General features: G+C 39.1%; 1 protein-coding gene across 1 annotated transcript in view; it reads right to left on the reverse strand.

Moving 5' to 3' along the window:
- Window positions 1–24550, reverse strand: part of MYO5A (myosin VA) — a 93784-nt gene that overhangs the window by 33630 nt on the left and 35604 nt on the right. The window contains exons 6-20 of the mRNA XM_067305795.1: window positions 23990–24133; window positions 22716–22797; window positions 21075–21182; window positions 20464–20570; window positions 17696–17961; window positions 17092–17173; window positions 13473–13613; window positions 12398–12523; window positions 9697–9780; window positions 5995–6156; window positions 4216–4313; window positions 3690–3776; window positions 3482–3590; window positions 1573–1784; window positions 476–632 (exon numbers count right to left, since the gene is read on the reverse strand). Coding sequence (XP_067161896.1) covers window positions 476–632; window positions 1573–1784; window positions 3482–3590; window positions 3690–3776; window positions 4216–4313; window positions 5995–6156; window positions 9697–9780; window positions 12398–12523; window positions 13473–13613; window positions 17092–17173; window positions 17696–17961; window positions 20464–20570; window positions 21075–21182; window positions 22716–22797; window positions 23990–24133 — 1965 coding nt within the window. The remainder of the gene's footprint in view (window positions 1–475; window positions 633–1572; window positions 1785–3481; window positions 3591–3689; window positions 3777–4215; window positions 4314–5994; window positions 6157–9696; window positions 9781–12397; window positions 12524–13472; window positions 13614–17091; window positions 17174–17695; window positions 17962–20463; window positions 20571–21074; window positions 21183–22715; window positions 22798–23989; window positions 24134–24550) is intronic.

Raw genomic sequence — 24550 nt, forward strand, 5'->3', positions numbered from 1 at the left:
ACACCATTTCACAAAATCACTGAAATTAGGGATGGAACTGGAAGAGCAGTGCATCATATCTATGTTAACATGAGTAATACTAATTCGGATTCATGAAGGCATATTCACACAAGCAGATTTTCAGTATTTATTTTAAGGGCCTCTACTTTCTATATAATGAACAAAAAAACTTTCTCAAGAGAAGCTCTCTAAATCCCTGCTAGATGCTCCGCAGAATGTACAGTCAAGGTGCATTCAGGTTAGATGACAATGTGAGCATCTCTAAAATGACTAGTTCACTGACTGCAGTACCAGATCCTTCTAATTTCCAGGTGCTGTGCTTCAATCCATGCTTTGGTATCTTGTTTGTGCATCATGCATAACAATGTGCACACAAACATTTCAGATTCTCCAGGGGACACCATAGAGCAGCTTTGTCCTGAAGGTATGCAGGAATGAAGCTACAGTGAAGTAGTAACACATTAGGATTTCTTACCATTTGGTATTTGTTCCTGGCCATGTAACCTCTTAAGAGAGCCTGAAGAGCAATAGTGGCAGCTCGCATGCATTGGTATCTTTTGCGGACCACATACATGCGCTGGAACTTCTGAATAGTGATGGCAGCCCGTGTTCTCCGTAGGAACTTGGCATAGCTAATCAAGAAAAAGATTACAGATTATACCTGTAATTATTTTCCAACTCCTGAATACTATTTTACGTCCTATAACTTTACTCTCTTTCTTAAGAGCTGCATATTCTACTTCAGTTTCTTCCTAGTGTCATCAGTGGTACAGCATATTTACTTGCTATTCTACCATATGGCAACGTGACAGAATAACAAATGAACAGAAACCTTGCAAGTTTTTCAAGGAAATGTTTTCACTTCCTCTGAGACCTGTGCTATAGAACTGACAGATAAATTCAGCTTCATTTCTCATCACCTTGTCTCCAGCTTTAAAGCTATTTCCACTATGCCACCTTCCAGATTTCCTCTCCTAATTCCTAGCTGTAGAAAATGTTTGTTCTCTCAGCAAGAGAATTACACAGTATCTTGATACTCCTTCCCAAGGCAGATTCTTACAGTCTTTGTAACCACCTTGCCTTTGAATGATACTACTCATTCTCCTGCCTTTTCCTGGGCTCATCCAGGGCCATCCCTCACTCATCAATCCAAAGGAATGATTCTAGCAGACCTACCTCCCCTCAGAGCTGCACCCTGCATGAGCAATGGCTTCTCCAGCAGTACAGACAGACCAAACTGGGAGTGCAAGTGGAAGCTGGGCAATAAGAATTCAGCCAAGAGTCCTGCTTTTCCTCACTTGCAGACATATCTCCTAATAGTCCTTTTACTCTACTCCAACTAACAACACACTGTTCTAAGCATCATCCCCTTACAAAGTGACCGTCCCCTTATGAAGGTCAGAAACAGGCAGGAGAGATATACTCATTATATTCTTTTTCCTTCATTCCACTGGAAAATCATTTCCTCTCAGCCAGTATAGGAAGGAGAGAGCAAATGTATCACATTTAAATGTCCTACTTAAAGGGATCTGAATTGAGGCTAGTGTGGGTTTTCCCAAGAGTAATGCTTACCATCGTGCTTGGTACCCTCTGACATATCTCTGAATGGTGATGGCAGCCTTCCTCATACGCATGTACTTCTTTCGCATCAGCCAGCCTCGGATCGTCTTTTGGATGCGGATACAGGCAGCTCTCAACTTATCTGCCCTTATTTTTTCCAGATACGCTACTTGACCAGCCCGGAAAAATATTTTTGTCTTACCAAACTGGTACTTATCCTTGTCCTATTTTCAGAGGTAAAAAGATGATCAGTTACAGAATTAAATGTTAGTGGGGGGGGAAAAAAAAAAGGCATGAAGGCTAAATGAAAGTACAGTTAGTAAAGCGGTAAAATGATCTGTGTAATATTTCAAGCAAATCTAGACTTAAATTAGCTAGTGGAGGAGAGTATTTAATTCTACTATTTTCTCTGTATGACTCTCTTAAATAAATACAATAAGGCTACATGTAGGGTCTTAGGGAATCAACGTGAGGATTTTGCTTAGACAAGAATGCCACAAAGTTTGTAAAAGACTTGGAGAGCAGGGGAAGCGAAGAAGGGGCCCAGAGGATGAAAGCAATACAGATAACGTACATTTGCAATTTCTCTCCATCTCTCCTTCTCTGAGTGGTCAGTCTTCAACCATATTACATGGAAAAAATGAGACAGCTGGGGCTTCAAACATATACTTACCATTTACTGCACTAAGGACTAAGCCAGAATAAAACATATCTATGCTACTCAAACACATCTGAACTTTCATAACTAAAACAGAAAGAGGATAGTATTCTATTTCTAGATGGTTGTAATACTCCCTGGAGAAAAACACTGGAAATATACAAAGGTAAGATAACAAAAAAAATTTGTTGATTATTTGATGTCAAGTTGAAAAGAATGGCAGTCAAAGAGCTACAGCTCAGGATATATTTGGCATTTCATGGTATTTTTATATGGGTGTGTGTGTTTGTATGTATGTATAAGTACGCACACATACACACATACACATTGTACTAAAAAAAATAAAGTCAGTTAAGTTCAACCACAGACACAGAACGAAAAAAGCCAAGCCCCAACAGGCCTGCACAGTATTTTCCTTTTCTTTTCATAAACTTCCTCACACTGGCTTTGCACCTCGGCAAGTTAGACTTTCTTGCTTCTATACCTTCAGTAAACTTTGTTTCTTTCTCTTCCTAACTTATACTCCTGACTAAGTCCCAATTAACCACCTTCTACTTGAATAGAACTGTCTCTTTGGAGCCTGCCTTCCCCCACCGTTCCTCAGGCCTTAAGAAATGGGTAAATCCTGAGGAACCATATGAGCTCAGGTGCAACTCCAATGCTTTTGATAGCATAGCCTGCAAATACAGGGCTGCAATAGGAGATAGGAGGTAAAGCAAGAGGCTGGTGAGGTATGAGAAAGGCCTCCAGGCTAAGCAGGCAGGCAATGGTGAGAGGACTACAGGAGTGAAAAAGTTTGACTTTAACATAGGAACTGAGGAGAGTGAAAGACTCAAACACATATACCCACACAGAAACAGCTTCACATTAGAAAGCCTCCAGATAACCTTCAGAGTTAATATACCCTGCTGTTAATCAAGGTAATGCTCACCCTCAACCCACCCACATTTAAAATCACTGTCTTTCTTTCCTCATACACTGGTAAATTCAAACCACATTCCCTATACAGTAATACTGGAGCTATCCTCCTAAGAGAGCTTATTTAATTTTATTATAGTAAGAACTGCTTGTCCTTAGTAGGAGCCAAGCCCTACAGTTTCAAAAGAACGATGAATAACAGCATTTAGAGAACCTATGACTTCTTGTCCTTACATCGGTTGTTTAGTAGTTTTATAAAAAACAAAAACAGTGTGATTATTTACAAGCTAGTAAGGGGAAGCTAGCCCTTCAGATTCCAAAGATTTTAAGCACTGAGTCTAGTACCAGAATCAGCTTCTCCAGGACATTTTTACATGTCTGTTTTCGGTCACTAAGGACATCTCTCTGCTTCATCAGAACACGGTAACGGCTGAAGAACTCTTGGTATGTCCACCTGTGCCATAAAACAGAGCCAGGGTCAGTCCAAACAGTGAAAACCTCTCTCAACAAGAATAACTGCTGCTGAAAGTAATCTAGAAAAAAGCAAATATACCTTGAGGGGAAGCCGGCTGCACTGATTCGGATGGTTTCCAGGACACCGCAAGCCCTAAGCTGCTGTACTGCTCGCTTTTCATCAAATCTATTTAAGAATAAAAAGAGTACATCAGCAGACTTTTGAGAAAAGCTCTAAACAATTTAATATATAAAAAAAGATAAGGAATAAGACATTGGAATATGCAAAAACAGATTCCAATCAGAGAATGCAGATGTCAAGTGAATTCAAGGAGTGCAAACTATCAGTCAAATTCAAATGAGGAAACAATGAAGTTGCAGATATTTTTCCTCCTACATCATAATGGAAAAAATACGCCTCAGAAAGTACTCTCCCTCTGTCCAACCCAAAACATCTCCTTCTCTAAGTTCATGTACACACACAGTAAATGTATAACAACAGAAATGAGACATAACACTTTATTCCTGAGTGAGCAATGGCTAGCAGAGCCATGATCCTCCGAGCTTTCGGGCCATTCCCCCCACTCAGAGCCAGGCCTACATGAACCATACATGACCAAACTTACGTGAACGGAAACTTGAAGTCGTTTGGCTTAATACAACGCACGTAGTGTGGAGTCGTAGCATTGAGGGTTTCCATCAGCAGATGAAGCGAGTTTCGAAACTTTATGAAGAAGGAAAAGGGAAAATTATCAGGGAATAACCTGAATGAGCTCAGCCATGTTTGAAATAATCTCAGAAAAGGGATCTAAGGGTACTTGCTTATTTGTCAAAGTGCTTGTGGTAGCAAACACAGTACCAGCTTGTTTTTGTTATGGCAGTAGGTATTACAGTTTCAGATATCATCTTTGAGTGAACTGTGTTACAGTGAGACTTCTAAATGTTAATCTTTATGGGAGTAAAACTACCCTATAGGCACAAAAAACATACATGATGGACTGAGTTATTTTCAGCCTTTGACTGTCTCATTTACCCTAATCTTTGTCTAATCCATCTCATCATGATTAAGCCTCATGGCAAATTAAATAGCACTTTAAGTCAATTTAAAATCAAATTTAAGATCAAGAGAGTGGTGAAAAAAAATATCAGTGTCTTTAGCCCCACTGATCCCAAGTCTGGACAGGTCCTGTAATACTTGGCTGCAGCTCCACGTGTATTTTGGAGCAGTCTGGACAGGTCCTGTAATACTTGGCTGCAGCTCTGGCATTTTGTCAACAACTCTCAACTCTATGATATTTTTCTTTAGTGCTGGACTCTGTGATCATCCTGCTTTTTAAGTATTTGGCTGACACTAGATTTTGAATAGAAGTAATCCACATCACACAGAAGAAATCATCTTTTCCACAAGAAGAGATGGAAGAAGCACTGATGAATTGATGGGTTTTGTGACTCTCTTCTCTTTTGAAATCATTTGCTTTTTCTACAGTGGTAACGCAGCTCTGCTATATCTGTATCCACAGACTCTTTGTGGATATATTACTGTTTGTAGACTTCAGAAACAATGGTGACCTTGAAGGCTTTTTACCATGACTGACCCAAAGCTATAGCACCGCCTCGCTATCAAGCCTCTCTTGTCTTTCCCAAGTATAGGTATTAGCATGTTACCAATTTATACGGTATATATTTACACTTCCAGGCTTTCCTACAATAGCATAAAAAGAGTTATCCATGCAGGCCTCTGAGAAGCTCCAGGCAAAACAGGAGGCAACTGCTCACTAGTGAAGTGGTACGGGCTGGCAAGCAGATAAAAAATGAGCTCCAAACTCTCAAAAAAGTTCCCCTTGGCTCCTGCGTATAGTCCGAGGAACAATCTATCATCTGTAAAGCACTAACTGGGGACATGACAATCCTGAGAAAATACCTATTAAATTTGATTTTTAAGGTGGAAAGTAACAAGGAGGAAATGAGTTCCCCAGCCATACTGATCTGTATACTATTAGTTTAATTCTGGCACATTGGCATGTATATTTTATGTTTAGCCCATTGATAATTGGAGCCAGGTTTTCTGGGGACTGAACTCCTACTTTTGATTTGGGTCAAAGGATGTGGCACATGATCAAAAAGACCCACCGTAAGATTTTAAAGCTTTTCAGCATCCAGCATGCTAAACCTGTTTTGAAAAACATGAGCTTCTACTTTGACATCATAATGAGAACTGAACTCTCAAAAATTTTGACCCAAAATGTATTAGCAATTATGGTATATTTGCTCCAAACTTAAGTCATAAGCAACTGCAGCTGTCTCACAATCACAAGGGATCACAGGAAGCAGCAGCACACCCTAAGACCTATCATACATTAGCTAAAGGGAGAGATTATTTAATAGAGTTATATCTCCAAACTCACCTGATGTCCAACAGTTTTCTTATGTTCCTTGCTGGTTTGACCTGGCCTGGTCTTAGCTGGTTTTACAACAGTTCGAGACAATGGCACACGGCCTGAAGGGGTTGCTGACGTGGGACTGAGGACCTTCTCCTCATCCTGGAATAACTCCGGTAGCAGCTTAAACTGGTGTAATAGTATAAAAAATATGATGGCTAAGAATCCAGCAAGTGATTCCACCCTTTTGTATTTAAGATGCTAGAATTCAAGCTCAGTTTCTGCAAGCACTGTTTTCTTCTATCCCATGTGGGAAAATGGGGACAAGTACAAAAAGCATTTAAGCTAGTAGTGTAGTGAGTTGACCAGTGATGTAATACTAAGAATTTCATGGTTTTGATCAGTGAGCCTCCTTCTGAAAGTAAAATTCTGATTTGAGTTTCTTTATAGAGCAAGCAATAGCTTCCATGTGAAACTGTTAGATACTGAGAGCAGTTTTTTAAGTGCCAATTGCAATTATATATAGCTACTTTGATGTTAGAAGGAAACAAAATGGTTCTCTCATATTCCAGTGGTGCAAATGACTCCTTTGTGGTTGAGAAATATCTAGGACAGGACACTGAATAACCCAACAGGCAACAAAGAATATCCCTGCTTTATCACTCTAAAATGAAATAATCAACTTAAAAGAGCAACCATCAACTAAAAAAAACATCAGCCAAATTCATCTGACTGAAGATCTGTTATCGGGCCAGTGGGAATGAAAGAAAAAAATTAAAAACCTTCCTAAATATTACCAAGAGCTTCTGGTTCTCTTTCTATAACTATAAATGGCTACAAAATACATCCAAATATAACAGCTGCTTTAAAGTAGCTTGTAACTACAAATAATACCACGAGGTCTTTCTACTGACAACTTTATCACTTCAGAAGCATTATAAGAATAAGAAAATCTGAACTTCTCTACCTGTCAATGAATAATCTTTTATCTAGCATCTGTGCACTTTCTCCCAAGAGATAGGAGCATTCAATTTTCAGTACTAGAAAGTGCTTGGGCTAAGTACAACCTAAAAAATAAAAAAATTGGTTTTGCCTTATAAAACTTGGTGAGCATGCATGATATCCGATAAACATGCTGTGCAACAAAATGATATTTGTACTCAGTGGTTGTACCAGATGGACTAGCAGAAGGCATCAAACATTCCTCAGTAACATCTAGCACAGCACTCCAGCAGAATATAATGACTGTGAATGCTACAAAGATATCTTAAATCTTTAAACTAAAAGAGAAGTATCATAGCTCAGCCTTATCTCACCTGAGTCTTCCAGATTAGGAACATGGTCACCTCAGATTACCTCTTTAGTTGATGGAAGAACATCTCCAGAGGGTGATTTAGCTCATCTCCTTCCACTGACTCAATACTGAGCTTAGGATGACTGGGCCACCAATATCTCGCTCAGTGGCCTGCAGTCAGCTGGAGTGAATCTGTGTGCTCAACCATCTGAGCTACACCACCAAGTCTTTCCACCACATATGGAAACTTACTTGAATCTAAATATGCTTTGTCTCCAAAGAAACTACTGATGCTCTAACACAACAGGGTGCAGGGAGGGTGTCTCCCAGTGTCTGGATTGCTGATGGACCAGATCATCTCAGGAATCAAGTACAAAAGTCTCATTCCCTCCTTCCACCCCTGGGAAAGTCTGTCTGTAAAAATGGGCAAGTGCGTTTCAAAGTCACCATTTTCATGGACACTGCCTCAGTTATTGCATACAGAAGAAAGGAGCAATGTATGGCCTTCATCAGCATAGGTCAACAACAGGAGATCACTGCTGAGAAGATCTACACTGTGGGGGTATTTATGTTTTGTTTTGATTTTGTTTTTTACTATCTCATCAGTTTTCTTGGTTTCACAGAACACTAGCAATATTCAAAGAGGATGAAAACACTGATCAAAGGGCAGATAATTCACACGGTAGAAAACTAGCAAGCATTTTCCCCCTGTGAATTTTTTAGATGACTTAACTGACATGCTGCCAACATAATCTAACAGACCATTTCTTTCAATACAGAACAACAACAGGAAGATTTTAACAACATGCCAGTAGCAAGCAGAAAAGCCAACAACTATCATATTACTTTCATGACAACGTGCATGGAAACTGAACTGGTTTAAATAGATCCTGTGGGTGGATTTATAGAGGAAGTCAACATATATAGCCAAACACTACAGAGACTGCCAAGAAAAGTATGCGTGACATGCACTTTGGAGAGCAAAGAAACATTCTAGCTGTATGCTCAAGTCCCTAGAAGCAACACTATGCATGAGAAGGATGACAAATGATGCATTCAATTTAGAATTACCTTCTGTTGAATTTGTACAGCAGACCCAGAAGAAAGCAACAAAACAAATTAAAAATCAGAACCATAATCCTACTACAATTACTAACAAAGAGAGTCTTCTGAAAAATACAAATGAAACATTCTCCTTTCAAAACCTACATTTCCTTCACAATTGAATTTTTCTGTGGAAAACATTGATTTTGGTAAAATTTCCCACGGGGGAAAAACATGTTGTTTCTTAATGCTCAGACTGAACTGACTCAACCTACTGAATCTGCCTGAGCTGTCGTGATGCTTTTATGGGAGCTATGTGTCCATCCTCCTTTTCGCACTGGACTACATCCCCCAGAGCGCCCTGCACCGCTGCTCGGACAGAGGCACTGCTGCTCTGCGGCACAGCCTGGACCAGAGCAGCACAGCCTGGACCGTGCCAGCTCCCAGGAGATACCACAGTGCCTCACAAAGACACAGCAGCTGACTTCAACTCAAAACATTTCAAGATTTCTCAGCGGAAAGTCTGCTGTAGTTTTTCATTATACTACATGTTTTAACCATTTAACTTCATATATCTGCTCAGAATATATACAGAAGAAAAAAAAAATGTTGGATTTCCTGATAGAATAGTAATTGCGCTGCCCTGATAATTGTATATAGTCTGTCCTTGATACCAAGCTTCCTGGGACATTAGAGCTAGCAAATTCCCAACAGCCATCACAAGGCAATGTTGAGTTAATTGCCTTTACATTTCAGAAGAGCACAACTAGCATTTCTGCCATACACTAAAGCAGGCAATTGCCACTGAGTGCCTGTTCTATAATATTCCTTCATGCAATATTTTTCAATTCAGATGTATCTATTCATAAATATCAAAAAAGCAAGACTCAGTAACTACTGGTTCATGTCCTCAGCCCCTATAGATTTCCTTCCTCTCTCATTTTGTTTCTGGAACAGAATTTTTCTCTCCTTCGGAGATTTTCTGCTCAACTGTCAGGCCAAAACCAAGGAGCTTCTACTTTCAGATTAAAAAAAAAAAAAAAGAAGGGCTTAGCTTAGGTATTAAGCCTTCTTTTACTACCATAGTATATCAGGAGCCCTTGATGCCTTTATAAAAAATATAGCAAAGTTTTATGGAAAGTTAAAAAAAAAAGTTTTAATTTTGACCCACTGAAATCCATGGCTAAATATAGACTGATCTTACAAGGAGGAAAATCAGGCTACAGGACTTTATAAATTTGTAGGATAACCAAGTAAAACAAACTATGCTCATTTTCAAATGATCTGACAGTAAGAGGAAAAAACTTTCCCAGGTTTATGAGAAATTTCATAGGAAAATGAGCCTGAACTTCATAATATCAAAAGAAGACAATAAAAATCCTTATACTAACCTTACTTGATTTGAGGACCTTAATTTGTTCTTCATAAACTGTGTCCTTATTCTTTTCCAGAAAGCCTTCACATTGATATTCCACCTGAAAACAGTCATTTTACAAAAAGTAAGTATTAAAAGTATTTAATAGGAATATTTTTTACAGAATTCACCAGCTGTAGCACTTACATTTAAAACAGATAATTCTTGTGGATGTTGAAAATATCAGCCCTCAAATGCATCTATGTTAAATACAGATTTTGCTCAAAGAAACTGCTTTCCAGTAAAGCGTAAAACATTAAACCATACAGAAATGAATAATACTATTGCATTATACCAGATAAATTGCACTGCAGAGAGATGTCTGTGGTAAGACGAGACTGAATGGTTACCATAAAGGTGAAGAATCATAACTTGTGTTGAGCACTTCCAAGTTGAAGTTATCAGGGCTGTAAAACTGTGTGAAATCCACACGCAACTGAGAAGAAAGTATCTCATCTCATTAGCTGAGATACAGTAAGTAAATCTGCCTGCAGCTTATTATGAAAATGCATTATATGTACTATTTTTTCCAGGAGTTAAAAAAAAGTCTGGATGTTGTGACAATGCACAACAATCCTCTCACAGGGCCATGGATTCTCCTGGACCAAAGAATGGCCAGGGCTTCAAATGAAAATCTGATAGATCACTGCCATAATTGAAGGCTGAACAAAAAAGAAAATCTATTGTCAAAAATCTATACCTTAGAATTTTAACATTAATTAACATAAATATTCCAACATGCTCTAAATGTCTCACACTAATTGTTTGAAGGAGGATCTTGTATCAGCAGAAGTGCAGGCTACAGACTACAAGAACAGACCCTAAAATCGATTTTGTTCTTTCAGAGTAGATAGATGGATGCCCATCAGCAGCCCCCCTTTCAGTACTGCCATTTAACAATGTGTGCACAATGACAGCATTCCAGGAGCTGCAAAAAATTAAAAGCCATATCCTACGGGGAAAAAAGGCAGAGGACCTCCCCAAGGTCTATCCACAACTCAAATCCTGCTCTGTTACTTCGGGTGCCATTAACGGGTAGAACTGAGGGAGGCTGACACAGTGTCACCAGAGGGCAGCAAGATCTCTGCATTCTTGCAGACAAGGACAAAATAGGCATAGAGTTTACTAACCTGCCAGCTACAGCTTCATTTTTCTCTTCCAGATGTCTGTATGCATTCACGTAAGCATACATGAAGTAAAGATAATGCATCACAGCTCTGCCAATACCTGTTTAGAGCTACTTGTAGCTTTTCTTGGACCACACTCCTCAAACCAGTCATAGGTCATAGCCCTATTTTCAAACACTGAAGTTTAGCCTATTTAACAGTATATGAAATTTTAATTAAGTTCTTCTTGTTCTTCTATCCAGCAAAGAAAACAGAACTCCTAAGTCTAACAAGAATGTTTCTATAACTGTTTACTTTCCTTAAAGAAACATTAGAAGCAACAGGAACAGGTTCTCCCTTCTAGGTACAAATTCAAGGAACTGGAGGAAATAAAGTGGAGGCAAATAAGGGCCTCAAATCCTGTAAGTTAGCACATACAAAGCTATAGATAAGAATCCCAGAATACTTCTAAGCACTGTGAGCAAACTTCTTTTGGCAAATCTGACAAAATTCTCAGCCAGCTTCTTTGTTCAACAGAACAATTATCTTAGATCGGATTAACTTTGTTTAATTTTAATCTGCAGAGTTGCTCAGTCTGATTATGCACATGGTTAGAGTCTAACCAAACATGCACTGCACTGGGCTACTTGTCTTCCAGCTTACTAGAAATAGCTGTTCACTGAGCAGCAGAGGCAAAGGGTGGAAAAAGTACATACTGCTCCCGTGATAAGAACAAGGGTGTGTTAGCCTCTTTCCTGTTTGCACATTAAGATGGCAGCAAAACCAACACCATTTTTTCATTGCTCTTTAGCTAAAAATATAGTGAGATATATGATTTTCTATCAGGCATATTTCTATAGTGCGACTGGAATTTGTACAATTATGTTGTGACTTGCAAATACACTAAGCTGTTATGTTTTGAAGAAAGGATGGCTAGCGGTTAGAGCATGTGATAGGAGTCAGGAGCTCTTGTTTGTGTTCCTGGTTCTGCACAGCTGCCAGGTCAACTTCATTCTTCTGGTATAGAGACAGGCACACATTTTGCAAGAAGCTGAGTAGAAAATTAGGCTACTGCCCACTGATCAGCCCCTTGGCTCATTACTACTGCCTCATGGCTAGTGGAAACACTTGCCAGGCACTCCCTAACCAACTTCATCAAACTGAATCACGTTAGCCAAAATCTGCTGTTTAAACCAAATGACCTGAAGTGGCTCACCATGTTTGACCAGGAGAGAAAACCATCAGTGGAAACCTCTAAGAGCTTGAAGGGCACAGTAATGAGCAAGCAGAGCTGGTAACCTCTGGCACAACTAGATATGGAAGTGTATGTTGGACCACAGCCTGAGCTCTGTATCTAGTCTGCAGACAGGTTTTACCAGGCAAAAAAGCAGCCCAACAGCCTGGTCTATGCACGTTCAAAGCGTTTCCAGGCAAAAGCTTCATTCTGAGTCAGGAGCTATCCCAGCCTGGTAATTGCCTGAAACAGCTGCTTATCTCAATCTTCCCCCCCTACACCCCACACTCTTAGTACCTCAAACTTTGGGAAAGAAGTACCAAAAGAAAAATCCTTACCTTGTCAGCAAAGTGTTGGATGATAAAAGCCTTATTTGACAAACGTGGTTTTTCAAAGAGGGCACATTTATTCAAGTGAGTATTGTAAAGTTTTTGGGCCCAAGTGTCATCCGAGCCTTTTGGCATCTATGTAAAAGAACACAAAACACCATTTAAAATTTCTTGAAAATTTTTCAGTACTGAAAGAAACTGGGAAGATGGGGGACAATACTTGGTGTTTTGCTTTAAAACTCCAACTGCACTCCAACTCCAGTGATTTCCAGTACCAAGTAACCAGCTATGCACTTGCCCTTCACACACTTAAGGCTGAGTGTAGTGCCTACTACAGACCCCACAATAGCCAGAGCTGCCTCCTTCTCCATGACTCTCCATGCTGCTTGTGGAGTGAGTCCTTTAACTGAATTACTGAAATACCAAATGGAGGGAGAAGGAGAGGAAGAAAGAAGGTAGAACATAGAAATAAACATATAGCACATATGATGCTAATAATTCTTTCAGTGTCACACATGTGAAAACAAGGACCCAAGAGATATATTATCTGAGATGGTGCAGTTCTGACCCGCAGCACTGTAGCAGGTCAGAACTTCACCACCATCATCAGCAATTTTGTGATGCTGTCACACAAAAACCCCAAGCTGAGATCCCACTGAATTAGACACCACGTACCATGCAATAAAGAAAGAGTGCCAATTACATGGCTTATATAAAGTAATTTAAGAAAAAAGACAAAAGGTGAGACTTCAAGTGAGAGGTGATCTTAGGAGAAATTTGACAGAACCAAAGACTGCATTTGCTACGCTCAGGAAGGAGAAAGTTGCCACAGTCAAAACAAATGTCGATCAGAGATCTAGTAGCAGCTATAGATACTTGGATGGAGAGGAGAAAAACAAACAAACAAACAAAAAAAACCCCACACATGACTAAGACTCCTCCTGTAACTGCAACTCTAAGTTCTCCAAATCATTTCAACAGCAGTGTCAAAATAATGGTTATGTGCAGATGACTCTTCCCTGTTAGGCTCCAGAAATAGGATGTCTGATGACCTCTTTCACCATAAAAGCCCATGAACACACACCTTACACTCCTCATCTAATAGATCCAGAATTCCCATTTTGGCCTCTATGAGGTTAATGCAAGGCTGATTGTCGTAGAAATCAATCAAGGTCCATGGTATTTGCTCCTTCATATATTCTTCCTGTTCCAACTTAAAGACATGCTACAGGGCAAAAAGAAAAGAGTTTTCTGTGAAATAAAATGCAGAATACATACAGAACTCTCACTTGAATTCTTCCTAGCACATTAATCCAGGCTATCAAGCGACACACAAGTTCAACTGAATAAGCCCTTTAACAACTAAGTGCATGAAAGATGAATTAACCTTTTTTACTGGCATAAAAACAAGAGACTAAATTAGAGCATTCTTCTGTATTCTCTGAAAATAAGGTCTATTTTTTCCTATCTTTTTACTATATTGCCTCACAATTACTATAAGTTGTTTTTTTTAATCAGAAACACACAACCCAGAAAAAGCCTCAAATAGAGGAATAGCAATTTATAAATTTGGATGTGCCACACATTCGTGATTTTCAAGTTATGAATACTGCTCCATTTCAAGTAAAATTTCACTATATATCATTTTGTGTTTTCTTGTAAAAGAACAGAGTTCCATTTTCTCTCAAATGACTACTGTTTTTTCTGAGATGATATATTGCATAAAATATACTCCAGCAAAAACTTGAAAGAATGACTTTGACTATTAGCATAAGAATTTCTTTTAACAAATTTTTGTGGAAATTCTATCTAGTACAAAGAGCAATAAAATGAAACTGTAAATGTTTGAAAAAAGTCACAAAGAGCTGCACATCTTTAATGAAATACGCATAGGAGATAAAGTGAAACTTCAGAAAAATGAAGATAATAGTAATAAAAAATATTAAACAAATTGTGGTCTTAATAGCACAAGCACATTTTTTTTTAAATAAAAAGACTGCTGACTCCAGTTATTTTAAACTATGTTTTTTCCCCCCATTTAAGTTTTAATATATACTAACTGCTCTGACAGGCAAAAATAAATTCAGAATATATCTTAATAAACAGCAAGCAACACCATTACGGACACCATTTAGGGGACCAACACAAATATCTGCATTCTTAGAAAAATGGTTCTTAATTATCCTCTTAATTCAATGTGGAAGTCTATAAACACCCTGCAGCTCTCCAGCACACGTCAGTAAGATAGCAGAAAACTATCCTGACAAAGCAGTTTATCCCTTTTATTTCATTAGCTTAACACAATCCTTTCCAAAACAGCACTCCCTGAAAGTGCTCATGGGAGTCATTCCACATGCTAGTCACTTAACAGCTCCATTACATGGTAAGCTAATTCCTGACAGGAAAGTAAATGATAAAATTTTATTGGTTGATCATATCCAAGCTATCTAAATCCTAAAAGAAAACATAAAACCATACCTTTACTGTAAAGGAATTAGCAATTATGTGGCGAAAAATGTCTTCAGACATAATTTGGTTTACAAGGTGATCATCACACTGCAGAGGGCTACCGAGGCGGTCGGTGCGCTGGAGCACACGACATGGGAGGAGAGGCTGAGCGAGCTGGCTCTGTTCAGCCTGGGCAAGCGGAGGCTCAGAGGGGATATTAGCTGTCTACAACTGTCTAATGGGAGGGTATGGAGAAGACAGGGCCACACTATTCTCAGAGGTGCCCACTCGAAAGACAAGAGGTAAAAGATACTAGTTGGAATACTGAAAATTCTGACTTGATATAGGGAAAAGTAGTCTTTACCATGAGGGTGGTCAACCACTGGAACAGGGCCTGGAGAAGTTGTGGAATCTCCATCCTCGGAGATGGTCAGAACTGAACCCGGAGGGCCCTGAGCAACCTGCTCAACTGGATCTGCTCAGAGCAGCAGACTGGGCTATGTACCCTCTCAAGGTCCCTTCCAACCTACACGGTTTGTGACTCTATGAATGTACAGCGCACCACCCCCTCCTCCCAAGCCTGACATTTTAAGGAAGCAAAGAGTGAAGACTGTTATGAAAGACCTGGCAAATACAAAATTACAAAGCTTTTACATCAGATGGCTCAGTACTGGGAGAGGTTCATGGCATCACAAAATAATGCCATGCTGTATGTGAAGAAGCTGTCACAGTTTCATGTTTGTATAAGTTGTGACATTTGCCAAAGAAACAACAGGTTTAATGTTGAACCATGTTCTTATCTGCAGAGATACAGTTATTGTCCTTATTGTCTAAGGAACTGTGCTGTACCAGTATGTCCTGACAATCTATTCAGATGTATTTACTCATGCCAAGACTTACTGTTGTTAAGTTCATTTAATTTCCCAATTCCATGAAGCTGAGTTTTCTTAAACAGCAGTACAGAAGCTGCCACTTCCATCTTTTTACATCTTCCTCTCTCCAGCACCAAAAGCACCCACAGAGAGAGACAAGGTGTTGGATGGGTTAGAGAGGGAAGAGTGAGGCGCCAGGCTATGTGGTACTTTAGCAACCCCAGAGAGTACAAGAAGGGCTACTGACAGCCCTTTTCTAAACTGCCCTCAACCCTAGGCCTCCCTGCTGCATTCCAGGTAGCAGAGATCAGTCCTATGGGAACATGTTGAGAAGTGTGTTGTTTTGGTAGCTTATTAGGAGATCAAAATAGCTACAAAACAAAAGCCCCTTCACTCTCTCCTTTGTGAAATGAGTGCTGATAGCAACAATGTGAGACAGGAGGAGAACACGGGGAGAGTGATCATTACTGAAGAAGTGAACCCTTACAACTTTCACAGTGACTGGGTTTTTGCTGCAGAGCTGAGAGATCTCAGAAATTCCTTGTAATTAGCAGTTATGACATCTAGCTTATGGAGTTGAAACCATCTGTAGGACTATAAATATAGAAAGCACTTTTTGGAGCTGGAAAGCTCAGCTTCAGTTCTGACAAATAGCTTACTTCCAGTCATGTATCTCTGCTGCTGGGATTAACAATTGTTCAGGATGATCCAATTCTGCAAATATGCACCACCATTGAGGTACATTTGTAAATACAGTTCAAAGATATTTCAGTACTGCAGTGGAGCCTAGCAACAGAGCTAGCATAAATAACTTGGTTGCTCATTCTGCAGGTAAGATATATAATTACAAACATCACTAAGCCTGAGGAGAGAGAGAGAACAAATTGTGATCTCTCTGAAGGAGGGAGAAGAGGTGCCTCTTACTACATGACAGTAATCGACTGTATGAGGTGGCTGTAAAACCTCAAAAAACGCCAGTTGCACCAGCAGAGGAAAATGAAAGTGGCAGATTTCCAGCAGTGTATTTCTGCTCACTGCTGTCAGTGAAGAGGTTCGCATTGGAGCTTATAAAGACACAACTAACTCCAAATTCATCCACATAGTGCTCTCATTGACAGGCAATCACAGGGTCTTAATTGCAAAGCACTGCTTCTGTCTTATAATTGTTACTGTGATCAGAATTTCAAATAGTCCCAGCATAGCAGTTAGTCATAAAATCTATTTCTAGGAGACAGTCAATCTTTCCCCATCCCCCAAAGCCCACGGCCAGGACAGCTGGTTAATAGACTGAAGGAATTCATCTTAACCACTGGGGACCCAATTAGCAGAATGGACTTTGGTAAGAGGAAAGGGGAAAGGAAATGCCTGTAATTTCCTACTTACCATATTGAACTGTTGCTGCAGTTTTTCATTGGCATAGTTGATACAGAACTGTTCAAAGCTGTTGATTTCAAATGTCTCAAATCTAAAGAATGCAGATATTCAAAATTACTAGTGCAATGAAAAAAAAAACAAAATAAATGACCGTATAATTTTAAATTCCTTCTCTCCAAATTCATTAAGTTTTCCCAGGTATATCAGGCAATGAAGCAGATAGGGAAATGGGAAACTGCAGTACAAAGGCAATTCAGAGATGCTCCCTCTTCTGGCTGCCAGAGGAGATGAGGAACATAGAGAAAGGATGGATGCTCCTGGAGAGCACGTTAATTACCTTTGCCCTCTCTAAAACTGCACCCCTGGAGGAACCCTGAGATTACAATTCTATTGTAACTTTCCCCAATGCAACACATAAAGGAACTATCAAGGGCAAGAAAAATCCCACTATAAATGTCAAACCTGATCTTAGATTAATGTCAAAATAAACACCTACTTCTTTCAGCTGGAATAAGTAGCTGCTAAGGTTTTTGGTTTAATTCACACAGCACTACATAATAAAGACAAAGACACTCTGCAGTGAGATAATTATATCTGTGGCATAAAGACTCACCCATAAATGTCCAACACTCCAATGAACGAATGCTGTTTTACAGCAGAATGGAGGGCTTTGTTCACATGATCTACAATCCAGTTAAAAAGATTAGCATAGATATGTTTGGCAAGTGCATCTCTGGCATTGATGGCATGAAGTTTAGAAATGGGCTTGATGTAGGTTTCGGTGGCAGTGGCGAGCTTCCTATGGCAAAGCCAGTGGGCCATCTCTTCGTACTCCACACCCATGAGGTCACAGAAGATGGTGAGGGGTTCATGTTTGGGCTAATAAAAACAAATTTGTTAGGTCTTGAAACAGTGCTACCAAAGGGACACGTGTAATCATGCAATCCAAAGAACTGCCTGCCATAAGTGATCTAACAATAAGCAGCAACTGCATTCTTTCTTAGCTCTTCTTCCCTCAAAATGTAACAAGTTCCCTACCCACTTATCACATTTACATCACTTGAGTAAATTACTGAATCACCGTTTCCCCAAAGGCATTTTACTATATTTGTGTTCACCAAAAAGCCCCACACAGGGAACCCACAACCTTCGCAAAAATGAATCATCTAACTTTGCATGGATAGGCTTTGTATTTTGAATTCTTATAACCAACTGTTTCAGTTTTGAGTAAAGAAAATAGCGAGATGACAAGGACAGGATAGCAGCTGTGTGCTGAGGATAGCATCGAATAAAACTCCTGAGTGGCACTCTCATCTATTCACATACATCCACGGCTGGGACCTACATGTAATGGGCCATCACAGTCCAAGTCAAGAACAAAGAGGAAGAACTATGGAAAGGCTTTAGCATTCTGGTCTCAGAAATTAACACATGCATTTCCCTAATGAATTGTGAAAACAAATGTTAAGAGATTAGAGCACACAAAGTTGGACTGTACAAGTCTAAGAAAAAAATGACGTTTGGTCAATGGGATAAAATCACCTAGCAAGACTGCATCTTGAAAAGGCTATACAGTATTCCTATATAAAGTCAGTGCAGTGCGTTTACCACTTAATGAGTTAAGATACCACACCTCATTGCTAACAGACAAACTAATAGCTAGAAATCAAGGCAAGTCTTTCCTCTTAAGGAACTCTCCTAACACTACCTCCTCTTCAGGTTCACTTCATACCCAGTGGCTCAACAGCATGCTGACAAGGACAGCTTACAGGGAACTGTTACTATATGCCCAGTAACTTCAGGGTACATGAGCTTTATCCTTCTATTTCCAAGTCTTCTGGCCTTCTGAAGTCTCTGGGGCATTCTCTAGTCCTTACAGCCCGAACTTCCTGCGGCAGGGACTCTGTACACTTTCAACTTAACCACACCACTTTAACCAGCTCAGAAGACAATAAATATTAAATTAATAATAATAAACACTGCACAGAAAAAGTGTCACATTAGAGTTACTCAAGCTGGCATTAAACAAACTGATTCATTCACACAGCACAATGCAGAGATAGAGGCGCTCAGCTCCCTGAAGTGCTACCAGTGCATCACTGCACCCGTGCTTCCCAGATGGACCAACTCGCATGGCAACAGAGCTCTGCAGTGACATGGCTACTGCCAGAGAACAGCACAGCTCAGGTAGCTGATGCCATTGAGCAGATATTCACCTCTGCCTGCTAATGCTTCCTACTTCAGGATGGGATTGCACAGGAACTTTCAGCTTTGTACTAGCTCATTCAGTGGGATTCTTGCACTGATGATACTCATTACAAATAAGCTAGCTCATCATGTTTTGGGGCTCATCAGCTTCCTATCTGTGATAATTAAATTAGGCTTTCTTTGCAGTGAAAACCTTTTTAAGACACACCAAAGAGCTAGACTATCGCTGTGGTTTCACAGCAGCTGTCCAATATATCCCACATGTGGTGTCAGACTAGGCAGCCACATCAGCTGCAGCCTGGTGGAGGACCTGTTGTCTCAGCCCCACAAACTGCTACTGCAGACACTTGAGAAACCAACTGTGAGTACAGTGAGAAAAAGCCCTTCAAATGCTACTAATGTTTGAAAAGAAAGAAAGATGAAGGCTGCATGGTCCAGCAGCGGACATTCAGGGAAAGGCAGAATGAGAAACTGGTCACTTGAGAGTCCAAGGAAGAGAAGAGTAACAAGAAGAAAACAAGCCAGATCCCTTTTTTCCCCTCATCTCCAGAATATGAGCTTTAGTAAGAAGCTTTGGTCCTCATCAAATAAAGAGTGTTTTTCAGAACAGACTTCACACTCCCCATTGCTGACCTCCAGACAGGTAAGAAAGGACTGATAAAACCATGACACCCTTAAAAAAGTTACATGAACCACTGCTTTTCTGTATATCCTATGCTCCCTTCTAGACACCTCAGAGAGCTTTGAGAAACGTCTGATTTGCAATTATTTGTGTCAGTCTGGCATTTAACATAAAACAACTCATCCTGCAAACCATTTACTGTAGGGCAGGGAAACTATTTATGTAGGAATATAAAGATCTATACACCTGCCCAGGATCTTCAAAGCTATTCTGTCTGGGAGAGTTTTCTAGAGCAGACCAATTACAATTTTGAAAAGAAATTAAGGGAGCCACAGTTATAATATGGAGAGTCTGTGTAAAGGATCTGAACTGGAAAGAGTTGAATCCATCTGCAAAGAGAACAGTGAAAATGTTACCAAATTACAAAGAAACACATTGCTTGTGTTTTCATATTGTTACTCTTTTTCACCAGAGGTCCCTACCCCTGCAAATAAACAGAAGACAGAACTGTCATAGTAGAAACCAGGCCTTTGAGCTCATTTACTACTCACAGGAATAGTGCAGCTGTCAGCATCCCGAGATGCAAACTCCACATTGCCCAAGTGAAGGATACCAGCAAGGATTCGAAAGATTCCCATCTGGTAGGAATCACTAATCCCTGAAAGAGGATGAATAAAATGTTTTGAGTGAAGAGAGAGTAAAGAACCAAGAGCTGCAGCTGATGAAAAATTTTATTAGGAAGAGAGAGAAAAACTGACACCAGTGTGTGTTTTTGCAGAGAATCTGGCATTTGAAAGCGTTGCATTGTTCCACTTCTATTAATAACTTTTTACATCCAGATGCAAAAAAGATCCATTAAATTGAACTTTTTAACTTGTTGTTTCAAAATGCTTTCTCAGTGACCTCCAACACTGTATAAGCTACACCAAGGGAATCCAGCATTTATTTATGCTCATATAATGTGCCCTACTCCTGCACTAGATATGTGATTCCACTGCAATTTAAATACCTTTTAAATGCAATAAAAGTATCTTGATCCCAAAGGTAATCAAACTCTCCTGTTTTCTAAACAAAGCAGAGTATGAAGAAAACAAACACAAACATCACTGAAAACATTTGCTAGGATATCAAATTTGGGATATGACAATGTTTTACAGATTACCTAGCAAAGTGCAGGCCTGCCTGGTGTTTACCATTTCCTTAGCATCATCAATACCATCAATCACAGGGCTTCCACCTTGCTTCGTATAGTGAAAGTAGTTTGCATTCCCTGTAAGACAAAAAACAAATCTTTTACACACACAAATGTAGAAATTCACCTCACTGCAAGCGTACCTGTGTAAAGCTATGTAATGATCAAGTTGCTCCTGGCAGAATTCATAGTTTGAAATAGGTCAGTGTATTTTTATCTCTGACTCATAGGATCCTACTTATTCTGGAGAAGAATTTTTTCTAGATTTAACAGTGCAGATAAGTATTCCCAAAGCTATTTGGTTCCTATGATAGGCCCTTAAGCATATTCTCTTCCTAACTATGTTTCACACTTCCACACCTGTGAAATAATCACATGGAAACAATTATTCTCCAAGTCTGAGCCAAGCACCCAAGGAGCAGGTGCAGAGTCGACAGTAACAGCTCTTTGGGAGTATATGGCAGACATTATTATCTATTATATATTAATGCACTAAAGTATTTTTAAAAAATCTATTTTGCGCCTGATTTCTTCCTGTCTCTAATTTATGATCTCAACAGTTTAGTTGGATGAGTATCAGTTCTGGCTGAGAAGACCTGGTCGGAGAACTGATTCGTACCACTCTGGGGACAGCACTGGGCTTCACTGTGAGAGCTGTAATTCTCCCAGGTGTTGGGTAAAGGGAGTATTTCCTATGGGTTTGGTTGTCATTCTTTCAGCTGCACTAACAATCTCTTTTTCTTCTGATCTACTAAGGTTTCAAGAAAGCTGAAAGAGGAGTCTGCTACATGACTTCTTTAGTTGCAATTACATCGGTTCCTTTCTTTCCTGTGTCAGCAGATGTGAATCCTAAATGTGCCAGGATGGTGTAGAAGAGTAGGGAAACATTTGAAAATCAGAACTGGTATTTCAGAAATCAGCATTAATATATTGTGCTGTTTTCCCACTAAGAAACTAACTTTTAAAAGCATACGGGAAAGCACTGAAATTTGTGTTGAATTTTAAAACTGATGTGAGGATTGCCTGTCCCAAAGTCACCAAAATGCCTTTGATTTACAGAGTGCCAGTTCCTCTTAAATGGGAAATATTTCATTTACCAACATTTTTGTTTAAAAAATGAAAAATTTCACTTATCAAACTTGTGATTACCAGGCTACCAGAGATGGTAAAATAATTACTGGTAACAGCACAAACAAAAGTGTGCAGATGCAAAATACTCTATAAACTTTCCAGGTGCTCATACCAGAAATGTTAAATTTCTCTGGTAGTTGGAGCCACAGAAAAAAGGTTTTAAAGGACCAAGAGAAGAGAATTCTACCCTTGCCACTGGAAAACTACTCTGAAATCCAGTACATAGTAAGTCCTAAGGATTACAATTACAATGTAATTGGAGAGTATGCCAAATAAACAAATCTATTACCTTTGTTTTATTTACAAACCAGAATGTCTGAAGTCTGCCATTTTAGTTATTTTCAAAATATTTTAGTATATGAAGGCTAAAAAGTTTATAATTTAAAAGCCAGCAATTCTTTTAGTTCTATGGCTCAAAAAGCTTGGAGATAATACTTCGTACATACTGATTACACAATACAGTGAATGTGAATTTTATACCTAATCGTAGAGTTTTAAATTCAGGTAATGCTGCAGAGGCACAGAGCTGGTAGAAGATGTGGTAATTTCTCTCCTCTTCTGCCTTTAAAAAGAAAGGAATTGATTATATTTCACAGTTTAAGATGTGCCAGAAACATCCATGAGTAGAAAAGAACGCATGCATCCTCTAACATTACACAGAAGCTGCACAGAAGCTGGAAAGATAAATCAGCATCATTTTCTTCTTGATTAATTTAATCCATTTTCAACAGCAAGAGGCATGCAGACTTTTTAATTTAAAAAAATGCACAATTTCACTTTTCCGAATTGTGATTACTATTAAATATAGATCTGGATTCTAGGGGTGGATGAAATGATCATATCTAAAAGCTTTTCAGTTTCCAAAAATAACTAATACCATTTGCCTCAGCGTTTACAGTAAGCTGGGGAAGGGAATATCTTTTTTGCCAAGGCAAAACTGGCATTTTAAAATGGAGGACAAATATAGCTCAAAAGGTTGGGCCTCATGACTAATACCATAACTCTGAACTTAAATACTCTAAATTTCATAATTTCAAAACAAAAAACAGAGAAAGACTCTTTCAGTTAAACCATGCACAAAAATTCTCTCTTGTTTAAAAAAAAGCAACAGTACTTCTTGTAACAGCCCTATACAGTGCACCTCATTATTATTTGTTTTATACCTGTAGGCACCCAATCAAGGATAAGTCCATTTTTACTAAGCTCTGGACCATAAGGCAGGCAAATATGGTGAGGAAGTACAGGAGACAAAAAGGTTGCAGATGGGTTCAAGAATGAAATAGCAAAATGAAGAGAGTTCAAGAAAGGAAATTACATATTCTCATTTGCCTAAATAATGGCAATTAAAAGTGATTTATAATTATTGTGATAGCAGTGGGTTTTAACAAGAGATTTAAAGGAAGCTAAGATGGCAGCTGTAGAAACCACAACAGAGAGCTCTTCTTGAGCATGAGCAGTTTCTGCTAGGGTTTGAAGCCCTTTCCTATAACACTATGGTATGCACAAACTCTTATCAGTATTGCACCAAAGTTATTTCATGTTTAAATACGCAGCCTTTTTATAGAGATTTTTACAACCATGAATAATTCATATATTAAACAGCTGACTTGGTTTTCCTTCTCCCCCCTTCCCCACATGAACCATATTACAAATAATACATTATAGTAATCTCAGGAAAGATACCTAACATCAGTAGGCAATAAGTCTTTCATCATAGGAAATTTCATACAATAGGAAGATTGCACCAGTATTACCTGAAACACCACTCTTGATTTTTCCAAGAGGTAAGTTCTCATGTTAGCACCAATGATTCGATACCTCTTATCAAAACCAATTTCAATGTATTTCCCAAAGCGACTGCTGTTGTCATTCCTTGTGGTTTTGGCATTTCCAATAGACTGAGGAAAAGGAATTATGTAATGGTTAAACAGCTTTTAGAAATGATCATACTTACTTATCCATCTACATGGCTCATAAACACTAAACAACATAAATTTTGTCCTGTTTTCAAAATAATCAAGAATTTAACAAGGAATGATCCCCACCTGGTCAGCAAGCAATACTAAATACAGTTATTTCATTGACATGAGACCTGGTGCTGATCCTCAGAGTAATGATTTTACTTCCACATAGTCTAATTTTCCAACTAAAAAGCCCCAATTATTCTCTGAAGTCTTTTTATAAAGAGTCTAACAAAATGCTCATATACACGCAGATTTCTTCTAAGGGCTTAAGAAAACCATAACCATTTTTTTTTACAATGTGTATATTCACATATATATATGTGTATAGACATATGTATAGTACTTGCAACC

The sequence above is a fragment of the Apteryx mantelli genome, chromosome 15 (genome assembly GCF_036417845.1).
Source record: "Apteryx mantelli isolate bAptMan1 chromosome 15, bAptMan1.hap1, whole genome shotgun sequence".
In the NCBI taxonomy this organism is placed as follows: Eukaryota; Metazoa; Chordata; class Aves; order Apterygiformes; family Apterygidae; genus Apteryx; species Apteryx mantelli.